The sequence below is a fragment of the Homalodisca vitripennis genome, chromosome 5 (genome assembly GCF_021130785.1).
Source record: "Homalodisca vitripennis isolate AUS2020 chromosome 5, UT_GWSS_2.1, whole genome shotgun sequence".
Taxonomy (NCBI): domain Eukaryota; kingdom Metazoa; phylum Arthropoda; class Insecta; order Hemiptera; family Cicadellidae; genus Homalodisca; species Homalodisca vitripennis.
In genome coordinates this window covers 25193148-25215252 of record NC_060211.1, presented here as the reverse complement: position 1 = coordinate 25215252, position 22105 = coordinate 25193148, and the positions used below count along the sequence as shown (strand labels likewise).

The following is a 22105-nucleotide window of genomic DNA, read 5'->3' as shown; positions in this document are numbered from 1 at the left end:
ACACGAAATGCTTAATGCTTCACGAAAATAAAATTTCTTAATTAGTTATTGGATTGTTTGTTAATAAATTAAGCATTTGATTCCAATAAGATAAAGCTGATAAAATGTAATTAATATGTATCTAAAATTCATATCACGTACAAATATATGCATAACAAGTAACGAGATAAATAAGCATTGGTAACAATAACATTATATTTTGTAACTGTAACACTGTTGATTGATTGCTGATTGTAAGTTAGACTATAATTCTAAATAATAAATACTGATAGTCATAGTGACCATCATGAATGAGACTGCTACGGTAGAGCGTCAATCAATCAATCGGCGTCGTATCAATTAGAACCCGACCCCATTCGAATTTTTGAAATGTCGGAATTTTGAAATGAACCATCAAAGGGGATTTCACGAAGAACTTATAAAGAGATATGTGCAATTGAGAATAAATCACGATGTTGTTTATGGAAGTGGAGCGAATAGATTAAAACTATTCATTACTATATTAAAACGTTAAAGGTTTAACTTACAGAAAATATATAGTAATCATATATTGTGTAAAGTACATCTAGGCTATATAAAACTAAAATACTGTACCTAATTTAAAACTCTGATTAATATAAAACTTAATTTATAAAATATTTTAAGTTTAAAAAGTATGTATCTAAATTTAAGAAATATTTTCGCTGGAATAGAATCTGGATTATTAAGGGCCTGATTTTTGACGTTCGAATTTTTGATGCTGTATTAAAAAATCCATCAATCGCCAACTATTCAATGATTCAATCACTAGTACTGAGTAGTGAGCACTCCAGTGTTGACACTCGCTCGCTACACTTCAATTCAGTAAGAATAAGATACGGACTGAGTGAGTGGCTAGTGTTTGAGTTTGACAAGTTCCATCAACCGTCAAATCACTACAATAGATTTTATTATTCAATACTCACTAAACAAGTTCACAACTAGCTCGGGACTATTCAGTCGTTCAGTGTCGGTGTGTTGATCTGTTTATGTCTTTCCAGATTAGATTTGGTTTCTTTTGCTAGGTAAGTAAGGAACGAAGACAATTAATATCACGCCGTTAAACACTGAGTAGTTAAGTTAGATCGTTGTAGAAACCTATTGGTCAAATATTTTGAGAACCTTGTTTGACATTTATTTATTGTCAAGTATTTTATAAGAAAGAATAATATAGAATATAACTAAAATTTGATTTAGAACTGTAGAAATGGAGGTATGGACATGGAAATAGGTGTCATAATAAAAAAGCCTTGGTTTAAAAAGATCTACTCAGAAACCATTTTTTCTAAATTTCACTGTTTTCTTTTTTTAACACTTTTTAAATAGATAAAAGTAGCCTACATGCATATGCCCATCTGCCAAAGTAATAATAAATATGTACTTAAGCCACTTCACATTAGCCTTTTTGTTGGTTTTAAACATAGAAAATCCTTAACCTTAAAAGTGGCAACCATTAACTTAGATTCCTATTGTTTTTCCTTGTTTTGTAGGTGCCAGACGTTGGATTTCCGACAATAACTTACTGTACTATTTTACTTTAACTCATGCATCCATGAAAAGATGAGTCTGAACTTTCATTTTCGCTCATAAAACAACTGCTGTTCTTTATTTGACTGTGCATAAGTTAGTAACAGAAAATGTAAAATAATTTAAAAAGTCAAAAATTTATGCAGTAGACCATTTGCATCGATATAACCTAGTTGGAACCTTAGAAAAATGTTATAGGGATTATTATTTTTTATAAATAAACTTCTGAGTTTTAGTACCACTGAAAAGATCCATTAATGATGCAACTATGGTCAATGAGGGTTTTTGTTTTATGTTGGAATTGTAGTTTTCATGGAACAGAGTTTTGAAATTATGTCTATTTGAAAGGCTGAAGTATAATTAGCGACCACTAACGCAATTGAATCATCGATATTTATGACCATCTAATGGCCCAGATCCCTTGACCGAGCGGCTGGATAAGGAGCGAGCCCCACGGGCTTAAGCCAAATTTAGGCCTAGCCTGAAGTAATGTGATAAACAATCCCAGGTTAGAATCCTAAAGAGTAGAGGAGATTTTTTAGTGGGTAAACCCGTTTTTAGGGCTGTCCCACACTACAGGCTGGCCACCTGCGTGCGTAATTGAATTTTTCCTGCCTCTCTTTAAAAAAAAAACAAAAAATATAGGTATATGTTACAGAAAACGACCAAATAGTTCTGCTGGTGTTTAATCTTGAAAATTAATGTATTAACGATAAATTTAAAAACTATGCTGTTCGTAAGTATCCCTTATAATATTTATAAAGTGTTACAAACAATAATAACATTTAGGCTTACTTACCCTTTAACTAATTTCAAGGATAAACGTGCCTGGCTCCTTGTGAAATAACGAACACATGTACATCGTTAGTGTTCTTGCCACCATTAGTGAATAACCAATAGGCCTACTTTGAATATCTTTCCAAACACAATTTTATTTTGAATTATAGTATCAAAGTGAATTAATTAAGTTTTAGGCTTTTAAAGTTCTCTTATAGAGCTATACTTTTATATGTAAAAGAAATGCATTTATTTCAAATTATATAGACTAACTAAACTTTATTTAAATGGCTTCTGAGCAATGTAGTACTTATGATTACTTTACAGGATAAACATGTGTGATAGCATTCAACAAATGCTCGAATGGATCACCATCAATAATCATTATTTCTCGTCAATACATATATTCTGCAAGATTGGCAGTGCAGTCACTCCTTAGACCAAATAATGGATTTCTTTGTACCTCTCAAATTACATTCTATTGTTTGAGTGTTTGCAGAAGTTAGTGGATCGACAAAGATTGTACTGTGGTTTACAGTAAAATGGTCATAACCTTTTGTTTTAGGCCAAAACAGGCTTTCCATAAATCCGTAACGATCGTTGATCCTGGTTATATATGTTTCACAATTAATGGGATAAGTGAATCAGCATTTCATTTATTTTTTGGCCAAATTCCCAAAGGGAATGTACCACCTCCTCTCTCCCTTTTGAAAATTTCTTCATTAATGTTTATTTCCATTATTCTTTATCTTGCAACTATTAAAACATTGCTCAGGATTTTAAAATACATTTTAGGCCAATATCTGCATGTTCATCACCATTGTTCTTGCCTCATACTACATAAATGAAATAACAACAACTGTCAAGAACGTCACTAGTTTACTCAGTAGGTAAGTGAAATAAAAACAGCTGGGAATGAGTAATTAAGAATTTCTTGGGGTCAAATATTGAATTCAATAGTATTAATATTTATAATCAATAATTATGATTTTATTGAGATGGTGGCCGCTTATTATACTGCAACCATTTGAAAAACTACAAACAGTCCTGCCTGCAGGAGCCACCATTCTTCAGTTTATAGAAGAAACTAAGGGTAGAGTATGTATGAAAAGCGGGTCCGGTTTTTTTATATTGATGTTTACTAACGATGTTGTAAATTGTTGCATAATTACACCGATCTATATAATCAACCGATGCTGATGATTTATTTAATAGTTAACTTAAGTCATCTGTACCAACTTAAACACATTTTAAGATTGTAAGCATTACACTTGATAAGTTACTAAAGATTTCATTTTGTTACATTTTGTCCAATTGTTATCGCTTTAGAGATTGCGCTAAACAATATTAATGAATATAATATAAAATACTCATTTTCTAAATTTTGTTTTATTCCTTGAGTTGATCTAGGAACTTCAATTTTTTCATTAGTGAATAATATGCACCATCAACAATTTCCAACAACTACAAAATATAGTGAAAAAAATCCACTTTGGCTATTTTTTTTTGTTTAAGGTAGTCGATGGGCTTGATTGAAGATGAACTTGAAGAAGTCCGTAAACTCTGTGAACATCTCATTGCTGGCAGTAGACTCATTTCTTGTGTTCGATCTATGGTTCGTGTCGAAATAAAGTAAGTATAAAAAAATTAAATCCCACTTTGTATTCTTTAAACAGTAAATTTGACATCATGTGCAAATCTTGTTGACCAGTAATATCTGTTTTTTAGTTTTTTTTAACAGAAATTGAAGGAGACTATCGTTTCATCTTATTGTATAATTACGGTGAATATATTTTTCATGGTAAAAAATCAAGAATAGTATTTTAAACTCTTAAAAGTGATAATGAGCTATTTTAAAGTATATATTTACTTCCATTTGAAATAACTCACTTTGTTTTGTTAAATTTAAACAGGCTTTAACTAAACACTTTAACCACATTGTTTTACTAAGTAGTTTTCACGATGTATAGTAAGTGTACAAGATACTGAGATTTGTTCATATTGTCATGTTTTTCATGTTTTGTGGATTGTAAATGCCATTACGCACCAAACTACTTATTTTCTAACCATGTTTCAAATGTTTTTTATATTAGTTTCTTCATTCAACTCCTTTCTGGATCGTTTTTAACCCATTTACATGATAATTTTGAATGGTGTTGTTGAGCAGTAGAATTCGTGTTCTTGGTTGGTTTTACAAATCGTATAGCTTGAGTCATATTGGAGATATGGTTTTAAAACTTCACCAAATTATGTTTTAAAGCGTTTTAAAAGCATTATAAGAAAGCAAAATATGAATATTATCACATAGGCTATATAAGTACACACATATATATACTGAAAAGTCTTGAAACTGTCTTAATTTCTTTTGTACTCGAAAACTTACAAACATAAACTGTTTTACAGTGACAGGGCATAAAATTGAACTTTTGGATGCTATCAGGAGCTCTTCACCATCTCAGAGGGATGGCCCGTAAGGAGTTGGTTGAAAATCGTAAAAGTAAGCATAGGTTGATGTGCGTACCATTTTAAAGGTCTTAATAAGAAGAACGTCGTGCTACAAATTAGACCAACAAAAAGAGGCAACATGCATATGCGCGTCACGCATCTGTCCCTATGTATATTGTAATGTGATTTCAACAGTTCAATATATAGCAGTAAATTTTTCAATTCACATTCAATACAAACCAATTGGTAATTTAGATATATATTGAGTGTTGAATGTGTCACACAGTGCTTTAGCAAGTTCATGAAAGAAGTTAACGACCTATGCTGTATTTGAGATTTAGTATAACTATTCATTTTGTGATTTTTTTCTGCAGAAGAACTCAATTCAAACAGCTGGTTATCTGCATCCAATTCCCTGAGGACTACCCAGCATCACCTCTCCTGATTGAGTTGAAGTCAAAAACATTGGTGGATCAGCTGTTAGCGAAAGTTACAACTGTTTGTGAAGAGGAAGCAAAAAAATACTTGGGAAAACCACAGGTACAGAATAATCTCAATGGATAACTTAGTCACATCTCCGAGTAATAGATAAATTTAGTACATTAAATTTAAACTGTTGGGTTTGCAAATACTTCCAGAGAAAGGCCAGTGTCACAGAATTATATCTTTATAGAATGTAATCTTTTATTTTAGTATGAAAATGTACTTATTTAATTTGTAAAAACATGTTATTTTGTGTTGTGTGGTTATTAAAAAAGCAAGTAACTGGTAATATTATTCATAGGAATGGTAGTTTATAGATTTTAGTACAAAAATTTTATTCTGGTAGTTTGTTGTAATCCCGTATTGTATACATGAATAACGTAGTAAAAACTATCAGATAATAAATAAAACTAGGATCTGTATAGATTCTTTTCTTTGTGTTAAACTGTCTTTACACTTGGTTAAAAACATTTTATCACTATTTATGTGTGGCGGTTTGTAGTACACCACACAAAATTAGTGTTGTGCATGTGGTTTATTTGTTGTAGTGGTACTGGTGCTGTACTGCTAGATTTGTTGTATCGTTCTTTTGCATTTGGCTCAGGTTTTTCCTAGTGTCACATTTTTCAGCCATTAAAGTTTTTTTAATTCTTATTTTTTATTCAAAAGGCTATTTTATTATGTTTGTTTATTTTGAAGTTTCTTTATGCTTTAGTGTGCGACTAATATTGTAATCCCCGATTACAAACCGTAAATCAAGGGAAAGGTGCAGAGACGCCTTCATTCATGAAGGTGTCTTAACGATCATTAGCCTTTACATTAGAGAGGTCATAATGCATGCTGTCAAAGAGGAGTTACAACGAGGCCACAACCTTCATAACTATAACACGCGCCAAGCTTTAAACTTCCACCTGCCACAACACCGCACTGCTCTGTTTACGAGGAAACCATCCTACATTGGCAGGAGACTATTCAACCACCTTCCGGAGGACATAAAAATGCTACAAGGAAACACATTGAAGACCAAACTAACCAGATGGCTGGCCGGCCGACCATTCTACTCCATGGATGAGTTCATGAACTGGAAAGGAGAAGAACAGGATGGCAGATAAAGAACCAACTTTGTAAAACTTGACGCCATTGCAATTCTTGATGTTTTGTTAATAAAGAGTTTGTCTATTGTCTATTGTCTAAATATGAGTTGTCATAATACATAAATCATTAATTATGTGAAAGTTCTCTATACTACTCTATGTTTATTTTTCAGATTTTAAAGGTTCTCAAACTTCTAAGAAATTTTATTGATGAGAATCCTTTGTCCTGTTGCTACAATGAGGTCCTTGCCTTAAAGAAGCAGTTACAGGGTGATCTGGACGAACTGAAAGTCCGTCAGAAAACATCTTCTCTCATCTTAAGAGTTCAACAGGGAAATTACTATTTAAGAGCAAAAATATTAGTGCCTGACGACTACCCTCTTAAAAACGTTGGGTAAGTCTTTCTGATTTGTATATATTTATTAGTGACCTTATTTTTTAAAACTTGTGTTGGCCGCACACAGTCTGATTCTGTGTTGAGAAATTTTTATGCTATATTTAAGAAGCCTATTGTAATAGTGTTATCATTTTGTTGGTTGTCCCCAACATGACTATATGTTGAAGTTAGTATTTTAATGAATCATCACGTCAGTCAGTGAACCGTTGTTATTTACGTTGTGTATTGTTTTTGTAAGCAACTTTTTTCTATATATGCTATTAGTTTTATTGTTTTTAGTACTGTATGAATTAAATAGTAATATTAATTTAATCATTCAACTGATATTAGTCGATATTGATAGAAATTTATGTTTATGTTGAATATACTTTAACCCTTCCCATGCCGTGAATTCAATATTAGAATGGTATATTTTGACCAAAACGCTAAGTACAGTTATATCCGATATCATGTCTTTTGGAGAGTTGTTTAGTCCATAAAAGGCCTTCGAAATGCCTGGTGCAAGCTCCGTGCTTATCGCGGTTGCCAAGGAAGTATTTATAAACGAACTTCACTGTGCTTCAGGGGAAGGGAGTGCCCTTTGTCTAACTTTGACCACCTGCACGTCAGTTTTGCGTCTCCTACAGAGCCATAACCAAACATATCCGTGGCGTGTATTACTGCTCTCTCAGTTGTCACAAGTGAACGTATACTACGTATCTTGTTATTATTCGTCAATTAAGTTACATTTTACAAGGGATTGAAATTTATTTCAAATAAACAGTTCTTTTTTATTTTTATTAATAAATACATTCATTTTGGTACTTACGTATTATATCGACCACACTATTATTATTTTAAAACATCAACATATTTGGTAATTTAGAAGCATGGTTGTTGTTAAGGTAACTGCCCAAAATAGACGTCCGGTGTTATCTTATCGCAATACCTGTCCCTTCCCCCCTGGTCAAGGTTCAGCGGCCGGCCGCTCCAGCGATTATGGCCAGTTATAAGACAGCCGAGTTGGAGGAGGCTGGTTTTCAACATTTCACCTTCAACCATCGGTATAATTTTGTTGACCCTGAAACCAGCGCAAACACTCAACAAGTTGAGAGGATGTGGGGATCTGCTAAATGGATGAATAAACGACAAAGAGGCACTGCTAGACAACACTTTATGTTAGGCATTATCTACCTGATGTATGCCTACTAAAGTTTTAAAATTTTTATAGGGCTCCTATCATATTACATTATAAATGCTTTTACTAAGTAATATAAGGACTTCAGTTCTAAAGATGCCGTGTGAAGTCGCGGGTAACAGCTAGTATTGTTATAACAAATGATGTACTTTAGTTTAGATTGAGTGTATTTTTGGTTTTCTTGTAACGGTCTTAACACTATTGCTGGATTCTGTCAGATGACAAGTATGTACAGAAAATGGTATTGCCAATTATAAGTGACACAAGTTGTATGAGCTTTAACTATAAAATACAACTTAAAATATTGAATAAGAACGTTAAGTTCAGCTACAGTTCACCTTCCACTTAGTGCAGCTCTGAAGTCTAACATTGTGGCAGATTTGACTCCTGAAATCTGGAATCAACATCAATCTGAAGAGATCCAAAACAGTTTGCGACGAAGAATCTCAAAACAAACTCTCTATATCATTTCTACATCAGAGACACATTGACTACAAACAAGTGTAATCAAGATGAAATGTTATTCTCATTGTCTCTTCAGGTACACAATTGGGTGCACTAAAATGTTTCTGAGACGATTTGAAATCATTGTGGAGCAACCAATTTTTCTACACATAATGGTGGGAAGGGTTGATTCAATAAGAATATTAAGTTCAGCTACAATTCACCTTGCAATCAATTGTGTACCTGATGAGACAGTGAGAACACCACTTCATCTTTATAACATTTGTTTATAGTCGTGTCTGATGTCAAAACGACGTAGACAGTTCGTTTTGAGCTTCTCCGTCGTCAACTGTTTTGGATCTCTTCAAATAAATGTTGATTTCAGATTCCAACAGTCAAATCTGTCACAGCATTAGACTTCAGACGCTGCACTCAGTGGAAGGTGAACTGGAGCTGAGCGTAACATTCTTTTTGAATCAACCTTTCTCACCATTGCTCTGCGTTAAAATATTTATCAGGTTAGAGGATGTGGACACAAACTTCCCACCGTTGTTTGAACGTTTCTTCATCGCTCAAGCTAAAGAGATTTCAAGACAGTGTATTGAGCCACCGCTGCAGAGGAAGCCGTCAGACGCCTTCAGTCCAAAACCGTCTGTGTTGCCCACGGTCAGTTTCCTCATTGAGGCAGTCAAAACGATTCCTCAAGATAAATGTCAGTTCTGTCAGGAACAGTGTCTCCCTCCAGATCCACAGGTGAATAATCTGTAGTCATTGTGTGTTATCAGCTTTCTTTATAGATTTAATTTGGCATACAACGTGGCAATTGTTGTAAATTAGTGTAATAGAATTATTAACTAGTGCTATTCATTTTATTATTTGGTTCATTTTGCTTTGTTCTTAACCCTTCGACTGAAATACTCTAGACAGAATACAAGATATTTTCAATAATTCAAAAAAAATACTCTATGTAACAAACTTAAGTGATGTGTATACTTACATAAAAAGGTAAAATTATGAAGAGTACATGGTGTTAAACTACAGTCATCAATGTAATTTTTTTCACAATACAATGTTTTGTTTTACATAGCTTCAATATATCTGACTTCTAACCAAAAAAGTTTTACCGAAAATGGTCTCTAAAATATATTTTGCAATATATTATATTTAATTCCTTTAATTGGTAGATTATGAATGATTTTATAATGCTCTTTCCAAATCTAGTAATCTAATCTGTGCGCGGTTGCCACCATTGATATATTTGCTTTAATATGTTTTTTTGTTATATAACTTTTTATTTATAATGTATTAACCTTTAGGGGTTTATTTGTTCTCTACTGGGTTCATTCATCAGATCCTATACATTTCAAACGAATATGTATATATTTCAATATTCCTTATGTATATGTCATTATAAACCAATAAATTGTAATAAACTATAGTTTTTTTAAAAGAAGAACCTTGTATCATTGTTATAAAAGATTATGTAACGCAAAATAAAGATTGTACACATAATTTTTTAAATTCTTAAAGTAAAGTAAAAGTACTATTTTGTTGAAGTTTTTTACGTTTATTTCTTTCAGAGTCAAAACTGTAAGAAAACAACTGAACGATCCTGAATTTCTAGAGTGAAATTAATTATTATATTTTAGTATGAGTATTATTGTATTACCATCATCATTAAATACACTTGTTATTTGCATCTTGTTAAATGATATGTTTTTGTAATGTCCAGAATGTGGAAAAAAACGAATCAGCAGACATGCACGTGGAGAGAGTATACTGTGGCCATTTGTTTCATCTGCAATGCCTCATCACCTACATGAAGACCCCTCCGTTCAAAGGTAATGTTTGCTACATGCCTAGGCATAGTACTGTTTTAACTGTGACCTACCGAGACTAGTGAAAATCTCTGTAATAAAAATATGACCACTGCATTATTAGTGTAAGAAAAATGTAAATGCCTTGAGATATTTCTCACAAATTTTAGCTGAGGTGTGTTATCTCTATTACAAATAATTGTTGTGCGTAGAAAATCACAGTTGCAACATTTTTATAAAATATTACAAACAACCCAAGTAATAACCCAAAGTAACAACCCAAGTTGTTTTTAATAAGTTTGTATTTTTAACAAACTTATTAAAAATGTGAATTTTTGGCATTGATACAAAATTCCCAAAGACAACTAGTTAGTGATAAATAATAAAAAAGCAACAGAAGATTGGTGCAAAGATAGGTCCTTTCCAACCAGCACAGCTGGTAATACACTTGAAATTCTAACAACAGTAAGAGAGGCGATGACTGATGGCATCTTTCTGACTTAACCACGGCTGATTTAGGGCGTTTCTCCATATTGATATTATATATTCATTCTACTATGCAATACAATTATATTGACATATTAATTTATGCATGGAATTACAAAATAGACAGAAAGAGCTGTAAGTAAATTGTGGTACGTACATATTTTTGGAAAACGTAACTCTTAGCCTATTACAGCATTGTTTCATTTGTCCGATGTACACGTATCCGATGGCCGTTATGTTAAATAAAAAATATATTATCTAATAGGAAAGCTTAACTCTAAACTGGTATGCATTTTAGCCATAACTGGCAGAGATTTTTAACTCCTTGCTCAGAGTTAAATAAAGAATTAGCTGCAAAATCGTTGGGTTTTGTGTAAAGCATGTGTAACTATTGTATGTTGTAAGTATGATGTTGTGTGTCAGGTGGGAAGAAGTGTCCACTCTGCAACAAACAGATATTCCATGACAAGTGGAAGGTGAGCGAGAGGTTGGCCGAGGTCAGGTGGGCTCATCAGCAGGCTCGGGAGAGAGAGCTGCAAGAGGTCTCGGAGTTTTTTGAATGAATTTGACAGGTAAATGGCTAATTATGATTGAACCATAATGATCCTATTCCAAGTTTTCTGTTTTAATGTATCAATTTGAGGGTTTATGAGTGAGTTGACTGTAATATTAATGGAGCAACACGTGAGTGTGCTTCACGTAGAGTGTTGCTTCACGCAGAGCGTTGCTTCACGCAGAGCGTTGCTTCACGCAGAGCGTTGCTTCACGCAGAGCGTTGCTTCACGCAGAGCGTTGCTTCACGCAGAGCGTTGCTTCACGCAATACACAGATCTGGTGAAGCAATGTGTGCTGCTTCCATTTCCTAATTTAGCTATATAAAGAATAGTCATCTAAATATTTTTGGTGCCAAAAGAGAAGATAATAATCTATGAAATAAGATAAGACTACAATAACTACTACTATAATTTTCAGTAGGTTTTATCCTTTATAGTTGCGTAAATTGAATGAGGTAAGTGAAAAAAGGTATTTCCTCCTCGAATTTGTGTTGTGAAAAAGACGTAAGTAATACATTTTTCATTGCTTAGTGCGACGAGCCGTGATGTCCAAATAAAAAGAAAATACCACAACTGAAAAGAAATACTCTTTTTCTTTGTATTGCTGGAAACGAGATGCAGATTGCACAAGCCTTGCAAATATGTAATTTACAGAAGTGCCAATTTTGCACTTCAACATAACAACCGTATTAATTAGTTTACATTATTCTTTGAGTAGTCGCTGTAAAAAAATGCTAGTTAGATGCTTGAAAGAGTGATATACAGCAAGTTTATTTTGGTTTACAGGTAAGCCACGATGAGCGCAATCTTTTCCTCCAAAAAAAGTGTTTGCTAAACTCAGTCTATGTTCTAGCCGTCTTATCTTGCCAAGCCTATACTTAGTGCATCTTGACTGCGTTTCTCAGCTCATATTGTTATCATAAAGTGTTGTAGTCGTTATTTGTTGTTTTATAGTTATTAAAGTGTTGTGAAGTGATAAGATAGAGCATTTTTAATAATTAGTTTCTGTTTTTACTGGAACTATTGTGCCATACTAGCCTAGACCCAATCAGCCTCATTTTGGCATAGCTTATTGGTAGATTAGTATCAACTGTTACATGCCGTAATTTTTGGAAATAGTAAAATTATTTCTTTATAGAATCATAAACATTTACGTAGTATGTTTATTTTTCAAAAGACACTAATAAACCGTTACATTTTAATACTTTTACTTGTGGTATTTTTTATCTTTCATGCTATTTTTTATAAGTTGTTTATTTTATGTTAGTCTATAAACTACAGTAATTAATAAAATTAACAATAAAACCACTGAATCAAACATTTTTTCAGGATTGTTTTCAAACATTTTAGTGAAAACATTATTGGCCTCCGTGGAAATATTGTTTTTGACAGATTATATATAAAAATCAATAAAACAAAGAATACAATAATAATTTTGTTCTTTTCAAAATAATATCATAGTTTACACACTTTTAAAAATGGGTAAATTTAAATGTCATAGCATTTTTGTATTGATGTAGAAAGCTTTTTATTGTACCCCTTTTATTCCTTTATGTAGATTAAAAAATAATTTCTAGTGCAAATATGATACTGGATATACATACAAATAACAGATGGAGCACTGGAGATAAGAAAATATTGATGGTGGTCTGAAATTAAAACACGAAAAAGAAGATAAAACAAAATACAGTATTGTTGACATATAGCTTAACCTGAGAGTATTCATCATAACATTTTATTACTATCTGGTTGTTTTGAAATTACGAACATCATACAAAATGACACTCTGTAGTCACCAGTTGAAATAAATTATAATTATTGTTTAAACTAAGTTAATTTTAGAACTTTGTTGTTTTATTGTTTAATTTTGTTATTTGCAATTTCAGATGTAAAGCTGCATCGATGCATCCTAAAATACACTTTGTTATTTCCTGGACCCACCTGCTGCTCCTTTGAAAGATAGATATTGTTTGTGATGTATTGACATATCAAGACACTTAATTGAAGAATACACAAGAGGATAAAAAAAACTGTAATTTTATTTTAATTTTTATATATGGAATACTAATTATATTATGTGACAATTTTACTATGTGGATTTAATTATGTCAGAGTAAGTTAATATTGTATACAAGCTTAAGTTTAATGTTAATTTGAGCAATTAAAATGATTTTTGTTTTTAACTTGCATTTTGTCCTAATGTAATAAAATGTAAGTAGCTTAAAACTCATTTTCCGTATTTTATTTACATTTTTATCAGCCATTTATGAGTAAAGATTTAAGTACTGTATTTATTGTTTACTTTTAGTTCATCTTATCAACTTTGTTGTTTTTATTTTTATAGATGTAAGTTCTCTTTTACAAACATATTTTGAGTGATCAAACAAGTCAGATTTTAAGTTAGTTACAAAATGAAGTAAAGTATTGTATTTGGAATAAAAATAAAAACAGATTCAAGTGGGTTTATGTAATTAACATTTTACTGTAAATCATGTGCACGGGAAATAACCAATTTGTTGACTATATTCATTGAAGTACACAAGCCAATATGTATTTTTCCTTATGTTGTAAACTTTTTCTCAAAACTTTGGCAATTAATTGTCAATATTATGCCTTCTCCAAAATATATCTCCAGTAATGATGGTGAAAGTTTATATTTTTTGATTCCAATAAGTGTCAAATTACTGTATAAATAATATAGGGCAAATTGTGCTAATCAATGTTACATACCTCCAAAATTACCTCAGGGAGGTGTGGAACAATTTATTTGGAGACCAAAGTAACATGCAGAACAAACATGTGTTTATGTGTTTATGTGTTAAAAAAGATGTTAGTTTATTTACTGATGTGCCAATTCTAAAGATTCTCATCTCCACTGTTTAATCACAACAGGAAACAGATCTGTTAAAATGGCCTAGAGTCCACTGTGTGTTGCCGGTTTTTAAACTACCATAATAGTTTTTCTGTGTGAAAAACCAATATTAACCCTCCGAGTGCCACATATCCACTCCCTTAGTGCCACAGCTTTTTTTGGCGTGTTTACAGATCTCTTTTTAAAACACTGTATAAAATACAATTTTGTAATTAAATTGTTCATGTAATATATCAATGTATTCAAAAAACGATAAGGAACAAAAGAAGTATAACAGTATTGTACTTGCCCTCTGTCTGTTCAAGTATGTAGCCCTCCGAAGTGAAATAAAATGTTCACAATTTTGTCATGTCCAAACATCCACTACGCAAGATTTCACTATGTACACAAAAACACAGTTTCAAAATAGCCATTTTATTCCAAATTTAATAAGTTTTACAAATATATAAACTTTTTTTATATTTAAACTAAAAACCAAACTATAAAATTGAAAAAAATCACAAGTATATACACAATTTGTCTCCGTGTTTACTCTGAGTGTCTGCTTTGTGATGCCTTTCTTTTTCTCTCAGGCCTAAGGGTCTCCAGAAATGTTCTAATAAGTGGAAACATTCCCTGTGCACACCTGTATTACAGCCAGGACACCAAAATCTGCTTCGGCCTCTTTTTTTTGATTTAGCAAACTGTGCACCAGCGTAATTTGACCCTAGCTTCAAGGTTCATTAGGGTCCGGTTCGTACTATTCACCACTGCCACTTCACAAAATCACGAAGTGAAATGTCTGAAGGTATATCAGGAGCTTCAATGTCACTTGCATCGTTTTCACTAGATACATATTCATCTAAAACATCCTGAATTTCATTAGAATGTTCCAAAGCATCAAGATCCAAGTTTGAAAATCACGCAACACTGCAGTCAGCTGTCAGCATTACGCAGTTGTATCGTATCGTCATGCACTGCCTCCACAATTATGCATTGTCGCGATTATATGTACTACAATAAATCTTCATCTTTCAAATGATACCGATTTGGACTATTTTCCTGCCATTATAATATGAATATAAAACAAAGTCCTGTTATATAGTTGAGGGCACGACTTTGGCCGTTATAATAGGCATTAATTAGTCGTGCCCGCGACGAAAAGTGCTCAAAGGGTTAAAACAAATCCACTTTTAAAACTTCAATTTTCAACAAGTTGTTTTGACTGTTTATAGGTTGTGCTGTTGTTGAAATAATTTGTACAGTATTTGCACATCCTTTCTTTAGTATAAAATGGACAATATTGGATTGTCGTGTTAAAGTATTTGGATTTGCAAGTATTTGTCAACTTGTCTTAACTCGAAAATTTACTATTTGGATACTTCTATTAATGTACTGGTATTTTTTAATAATTACTTGTAAAAGGCGTGTCAGATGGGTAAGTGCCATCTAAACATATTTTCAAAGCTAATTTTATTTTTAATCAAATGGATTTGATGACCAAGGTGTCCAAATTATCCTTAAAGGTGCATCCTGCTAGTTATGATAAGCATAATTTCACAGTATTCTTTGTTTAAAGTTTGTTATTGACGATGAAAGGTTTGGAAAGATAACAGGATTTTGGAAATTGGCCATCGTTATATGTTACAAAGAGTATAACACATTTTAGTAATAAAAAACTATGACAAATTTCCGAAATCGTGTTATCCTTCCACAGTATTCTTTGCCAACTCTTATCTTGAACGTAGTTACCGTCAGAGTTGGTGAAGAACTGGTAGTGGTCTTTGCATCAGGTCATTTAGAATCACAACTAATTATTCCTTGGAATAGAAATTTCCCATTGATCAATAAGACAATGTATGTATTTGTAACATGGTAAACCAGAAGTGTTAATTTAATAAACCCAGAAGTTAAATGAGGTGAAAGTGTCTTTCGAAGTCAGTCAGTAGAATATTTTCCAAATACAATATTTTACTGGGTACTTTAAGTTTCTTTGTCTTTGCCGAATTATTAACTCAAATAATGTTCTTACCTTATACAAATCTAACATTAATACATTTTAACCTAATAAGATTGTATGTTTTGTGTTTATAATAGTTATGCACTAATTAATTTTTATTGTAACTGTTTCTAAGTTAAGTATATAAACAAATATGATTTTTTATCATTATTAAAAACTGAAAAATCTTACAGATATTGATGGTAAACCGTTCATCCAACTCAACAAAACAAAGAGTCTACAGTTAAGAATCACCTAAAATCAAAGAAAATTTTCATTCTGGAAATTAAATATGAGTATTGGGAAATTATTTACAGTTTGGTTTTTTAACTGTAGTCCATAATTAGTTTAGACAAACAAATAAAATAATACTTAACAACAAATCACAGCCACGAATTATTTTACATGCACATATAAAATACATTTGAATTACAGTGCTTTCATATTAAATCCTAGTAGATAATAATAAGAAGAGGTTGTACAAATTTTTTGATGACAACCATGATACACAATTATATGTAACAAATAATTAAGTAAATGATGATAATGATTTTGTATCATTACATGATAGATACATAATTAATCGTGAGTTCAGTTTAGTTACTAGAGTTGCTTGTATCATAGAGTTTAAGAAGTTTAAATTTAAATTTGACATTTTGAAACTAATATTTATAAATATGTTTAAAATAAATTATACATTCTTTTGTATTTTAAATAAATTCTAAACAATGCGAAAGAATACAACATTATTGCGGCGGTACTTAGTTTAATTGCAATGTTCATGTGGAAAAACATTTTTAAAATTCCTTGTGAAAATAAGTTAATTTTTTTTTACTTGTGTTTCTAAGAACAATGAGACATGATCATTTAATTTCGTAATATACTTAACACTTTTTTATGTATCTTTAACCCCTTTAGTACTTAAATGTTGCAAAATATTATACTCATTTTGAAGTGTGGTTACGTCCAGTGATTTGTGTTGTACTCTGACAATAAAAGAACACAGATTCTTTTATAAAACATAGTTTCATTGTTCATCCTTATTCATCACTATAGTGCGAGACTCATCAAAGCAAGCCTGGCCGTATGGGCAGTTACTGCACCCCCCTTCCCCCCTCACCTTGTGGCATTGCCAAAATTTCATATCAGCTGATTTTTAACCCTTTGAGTGCCAAGTATTTTTTGAGTGGGTATACTGATGAAAAGTGCCAGGTATTTTTCTAGTGGGTGTACCTAAAAGTGTCAGCCCTTTTTCAGGCATTTTGGAAGGCTTTAGTAAAAAAATTCACAGTTCGGTTATTTAAGAAGCTATCAACATGATTCTTTTTTTATTTTTCTCTGAAAACTCTGTTTAATCAACATAAAATAACAAAGTTACCATAACACTAAATTTAGGAATACCAAAAATGGACTTAACCTAAAAAAAATTCAAAAATATTTTTTAATTTCATTTTTCAACCAAATTATTATGACAAAAAAAATTCATATGCTTTTCTTAGTCCATATCACTGGAAAGTGTATGCAGTTGTCTGTAAATCTTGAAAAATTTATATTATTGTCTTCAATAATGAGTAAGTTATACAACTTTTAAGAAACTATTGTCACATTGTTTCTGGTAGCTATGGCAACCAAAAATTTTTATATGTGAGTTTCATAATTTAAAGTTTGATCGGAAGTGTAATATAACAATTTATTTTGAAAAGAACGATTCTTCACAAACATTTTAATATGATATTATTTAAAAATATTACAGGTTAAAATTTTTAGTGACTTTTTCCCGAACGTCCGGTAAAATCGGACGTTGGCACTCAAAGGGTTAATATGAGGTGACGCAACAATGTCTCTCTTTGTTTCGGTTGTTTACATCGTTTTCTTCTTCGCCGTTTGATTATTCTGCATGTTATTATATTATTATGTTTTGCTTTCGTTCTATGTCGTAGTGTAAACACGTGTTAATTTAAGTTGTGAAGGTCTGATTGAGGAAGATAGATGAGCAATAACGATCGCTCGATTGTTGAATTCTATAGATTATCCAATCACTAGTTATTCTATCGTTACAGTTGGCAACACAGTTCCACATCCCAGTCTTGAATTGATATGTCTCGTACTATAGTAGCAATATTGACATATACAAGTAATCCCTCTCTAACTGAGTGGTCATTCCTTAGCTGACTCTAAATTTATAAACATTTTAATTTTATCTTCCTAATGATAGAAAATTCAGTCATATACTAAAAGAGTTTTCTGTAACAGTTGTTGTATTGCCTTTAGACCAGCTGGCATCTTTATCTCTTGAGGAACAACAATAAAACATATGTTTCCTCTCTTTTATAAGTAGAAAGTATGATGAATTGAGATCGAGTCTAAAATTTCTCAGTGCACTCAATTGTGCAGCTGATGGAACAATGAGAAAACGTCTTCATCTAGATAGCTGCTGAGTAAAACGGTCAGACCTATTTTGTGGTCTAGGTCTCTGTTGCAAAGAGTTTGTCCCATATTCTTGTTGGATCTCTTAGAAGTCTTTGACGTGTCAGGTTTAAGACGCTGCAATAAGCAAAAGGTGAAATGGAACTAAGCTCAACATTTGCATAATCATTAAGAATGGGGCATATTTAATTGTCTACCACATCATTTACATAAAACATTACCCAAGAACCAGCATGAATGTGATACATATGTGATGACCGTGGTTCTAGGTTGCAACAACACTAAATTATTAAGAAATTACTATTGATTCTCCAATATACTAATATTGAATTTCAATACCTATAAATAATCTAATATTACAATACAAGTAAATACAGTTTCCTGCTAACCATTTACAATAATGGATAAATGAAAATAATAGAAATCTGTATTGGCTTTGAGTACATTGATCAATTAACCATTTTTACCACAGCTTCAAAATAAGCCAATTTACAGGTACATGATACAACCAATACTAAAAATGTATTCCATGACTTATGTACGATATGACATAATTTCTCCAGCAATACGAATATTTGAACTAAAAGTACATCCATGGTTTTTTATACACTGTACTTCACTAACAAAACAATCCAGAAGTTTATTCAAATCTAAAAAATCGTCTTGAAATATGTGAATTTTTTATGTTACTTATTGTTTTCTTCTTATTATGCCTGTAGCAGATGATCTACCCTTCTGGGGTGGGTGGAGGAAACCCTTTTATAGACAGAATCTCAAGCATCTCCGGAACCAGTGGTGGCCGATTGAAGAAATAATCATCATGCTGGATTATGCCTGGTAGCTGACTTGTAACAGGGATGTTGAGAAGTTCTAAACCATTTATGAAGTATGGTCTGTGGTATTTTAGACAAAACAAGATGGTTGAAAGGTTCAGTTTTGAGGTTGTTATACACAAGTTAGAAATAATTCTGCATGGGAAATCCATAGTTCAAATTTAGGAGTCAATAGTTTTCTCCAAATCATTGTCATTGACCAACAGTTGAACCTAATCTTGTTTATCTCTATCTGTCATGTCAGATTTTAGTTTAAGTATTAGTGTTTCAAGCTCATTAAACTTTTATTGCCCTTTTTTATTTTATCCACTTCTACTGTGGGCAATAATGTATTTCAAACCAAAACGCAGATTGATTTAAAATTGTTCTAATGATTTTATCTCAAAGCCTGTATTGTATTCAACAATTTCAAAGAAAAGTCAAGAAAACCACTTTACCTCCAAAACAAACTGATATGAATTTTTTTCAGAAATGGACATTTAAAAATGCAATCCTTTACATTTAAACCGTAATGTGTATATCCCAAACCATTTAAATGGTAATATATAAAAGTAACTAAAATTGCTTAAGAGAAATGTGTCATAATTTGTAATTAACGTTGTCTGTGGTGAAAATGAGCGAGTACATGTTTTAATGCAATGTTCAGCAAACTGCCTGGCCAGTTCTAAACACTAAACATTATTTTTCTACACAACATTAAAAATACATTTTTGCTAAAACCCTAGAAACTGTCATTTTGATTCCCTGTTCGTGCAGTCATTAGTAAATGTGGATATTTCAGGATTTAATATAAGTGTTTTCCGGTAATTTAATGGTATCCTGAGCCCACTATTTTTTCATTTTTTAACAGCTTTTCTTATCTGGGACCTAAACAACTAGCCTACTTTATTAGAAAGAACAGTCTTTATTTGTCTAACTGTGAAAATTATATGCCATTATAAGGCCACCGAATCCTGCACTGATGGCTAGGGACATTTCCGATCGGCACTTTCTCGACTTCAGATCACGTGCCAGATCGTCCAACGTGATCTGACGTCGGTAAAGTTGGAGGATCCAGGACCTGATCTGAGGTCGGGAAAGTACCGATTGGAAATGCCCCTAGCCATCAGTGCGAGCTTCGGCGCCACCCCGCACTTCTGCCAAGAAAAGAAAAACATCCCTTGAGATAGTACCACAATTCAAGCTCAGATCACTTAAGCGCTCGTAAAGGTTATCTTCAACTTTGGTACTACTGGTTACATGTTTATGATAGCCTAATCTAAACATACTTATATCGCGTAATAACAAGAAGTAAGTAGGGACAGAGTGGCCTCCTCGCCGACATCGATATTGCTTCTTTCTGGGAGACAAAGAAAACAAGAATCGAACGTCATACAGTCTGTTATTTCTAATAATGTAGTTTTTTAGGTATCAGGAAAAAAACTGTTCTAACAATAGTGGTCTCCAGATAATACGAAAGTACCGGTTTTTAATAGCACAATGTTTAGGTAAGCCTAAAGTTTTCTTAAAATATGAAAAGTATGAATTTTTCCAGTTTCCACCACCAAGGTTCTAGGTAAGCCCTACTAAAATATTGATATTTTTGTAGGTAACACGAACTTGTCCCAACTGCTATAAACGTAACTTTTACACAACGCCTTCAACTATGAGGCGGCAATAAAACTGCGAGTGTAAGTAGCAATTGCAGCCTAAACAGTGCAGGAGTTTAACTTTAGTCATATTGATGGATAATACGGGAAGTAAAACAATCATATCATTATAGTTGAATTAAAGTATCTAAAAACAATGCAATGTTTTATTTATGCAATTTTTATTATCAAGGTTGTAATTTGTTATTGTAAACCAAACGGGCGTACAATTTTAAATCGGTTTTGTTATTACTTAAAGGGGTTATACAGTTATTACATTATCCTGAATATATCCTTTGTAAGCATACACCTACAAGTTCAAGGCTACTCTATATTACCTATCACATATTCTTCAGCTAGTAGGTCACTGTTATTAACAAACCATCACTAAAAGGACGTAGTCAGCAAGGGAGTTTAAGGGGTCGTACCCCACAAATTTTAAAGTTTTTCAATTACAATTTTAGTAAACGATTATTATTTTTTAAATAATTCAGTATTACTGACATGTACTGCTGAAAGATCTTTCTCAACAAAGAAACGGGTCAAGAACTTTTTAAGGAACAAAATGGGACTTTACTCTCTGTCCACTACGGAAAAATATCAGTTGTCTGGACTTTTCCCCCTCCCCCAAATGAAGTTACCTTCCCTACAACCAACGTAGGAATGCTCCTTCGTTAGTGTTCTTTCAGTTTAAGAGTTATAACTGAAATACCTTGCGGGGGAGAGCAACTCCACGAAAGTTAACCTCACCCTATGATTTTATTTATAATTTTACTGGTTATTAAAAAAGTGTAGAATTTTGTACTTCATTGTTTGGATATTCAAAAAGTAGAACATTTACAAGACAAACTAAAGCGTTGCTCACTAAAGTTGCTCAATAATAAGTCTTTTAAAATTAAGAACCATCTTCTGTAATTTTACGAGCAAAACTAAGAGCGTAAAAGAGTTGGGCCGAAGTATAATAAGCTGGTCAATTGTCATCTTAACAAAAAAAGAACATCAGTCACAATTTGGACAGATTGTAGCCTATGATAATCAGATAATCCACACCTTTTCTGGCCATAATACCGCAATTAGATTGGTTATAGGAAGCTAGATTAAAGTGGGTAATGTATCTACACAGCACATTAACCGTCCGTATGTAGACC

At 32.3% G+C, this 22105-nt stretch overlaps 1 protein-coding gene across 1 annotated transcript; it reads left to right on the top strand.

The window, feature by feature from the left end:
* The first annotated feature begins 846 nt into the window (after positions 1-846).
* Positions 847-14841, top strand: LOC124361872. The gene is made up of 8 exons (XM_046815915.1): positions 847-1043; positions 3838-3954; positions 5142-5307; positions 6518-6738; positions 8881-9115; positions 10095-10203; positions 11089-11237; positions 13106-14841. The coding sequence occupies exons 2-7, from the start codon at positions 3845-3847 to the stop codon at positions 11226-11228; spliced, it is 981 nt and encodes a 326-aa protein (XP_046671871.1). The 5' UTR covers positions 847-1043; positions 3838-3844; the 3' UTR covers positions 11229-11237; positions 13106-14841.
* Positions 14842-22105: the final 7264 nt, after the last annotated feature.

Coding starts and splice junctions, on each gene's coding strand:
- LOC124361872 (XM_046815915.1), top strand. CDS start 3,845: ATGGGCTTGATTGAAGATGAACTTGAAGAAGTCCGTAAACTCTGTGAA. Junction 6,739..8,880: donor TACCCTCTTAAAAACGTTGG/GTAAGTCTTTCT, acceptor AATATTTATCAG/GTTAGAGGATGTGGACACAA. Junction 9,116..10,094: donor GTCTCCCTCCAGATCCACAG/GTGAATAATCTG, acceptor TGTAATGTCCAG/AATGTGGAAAAAAACGAATC.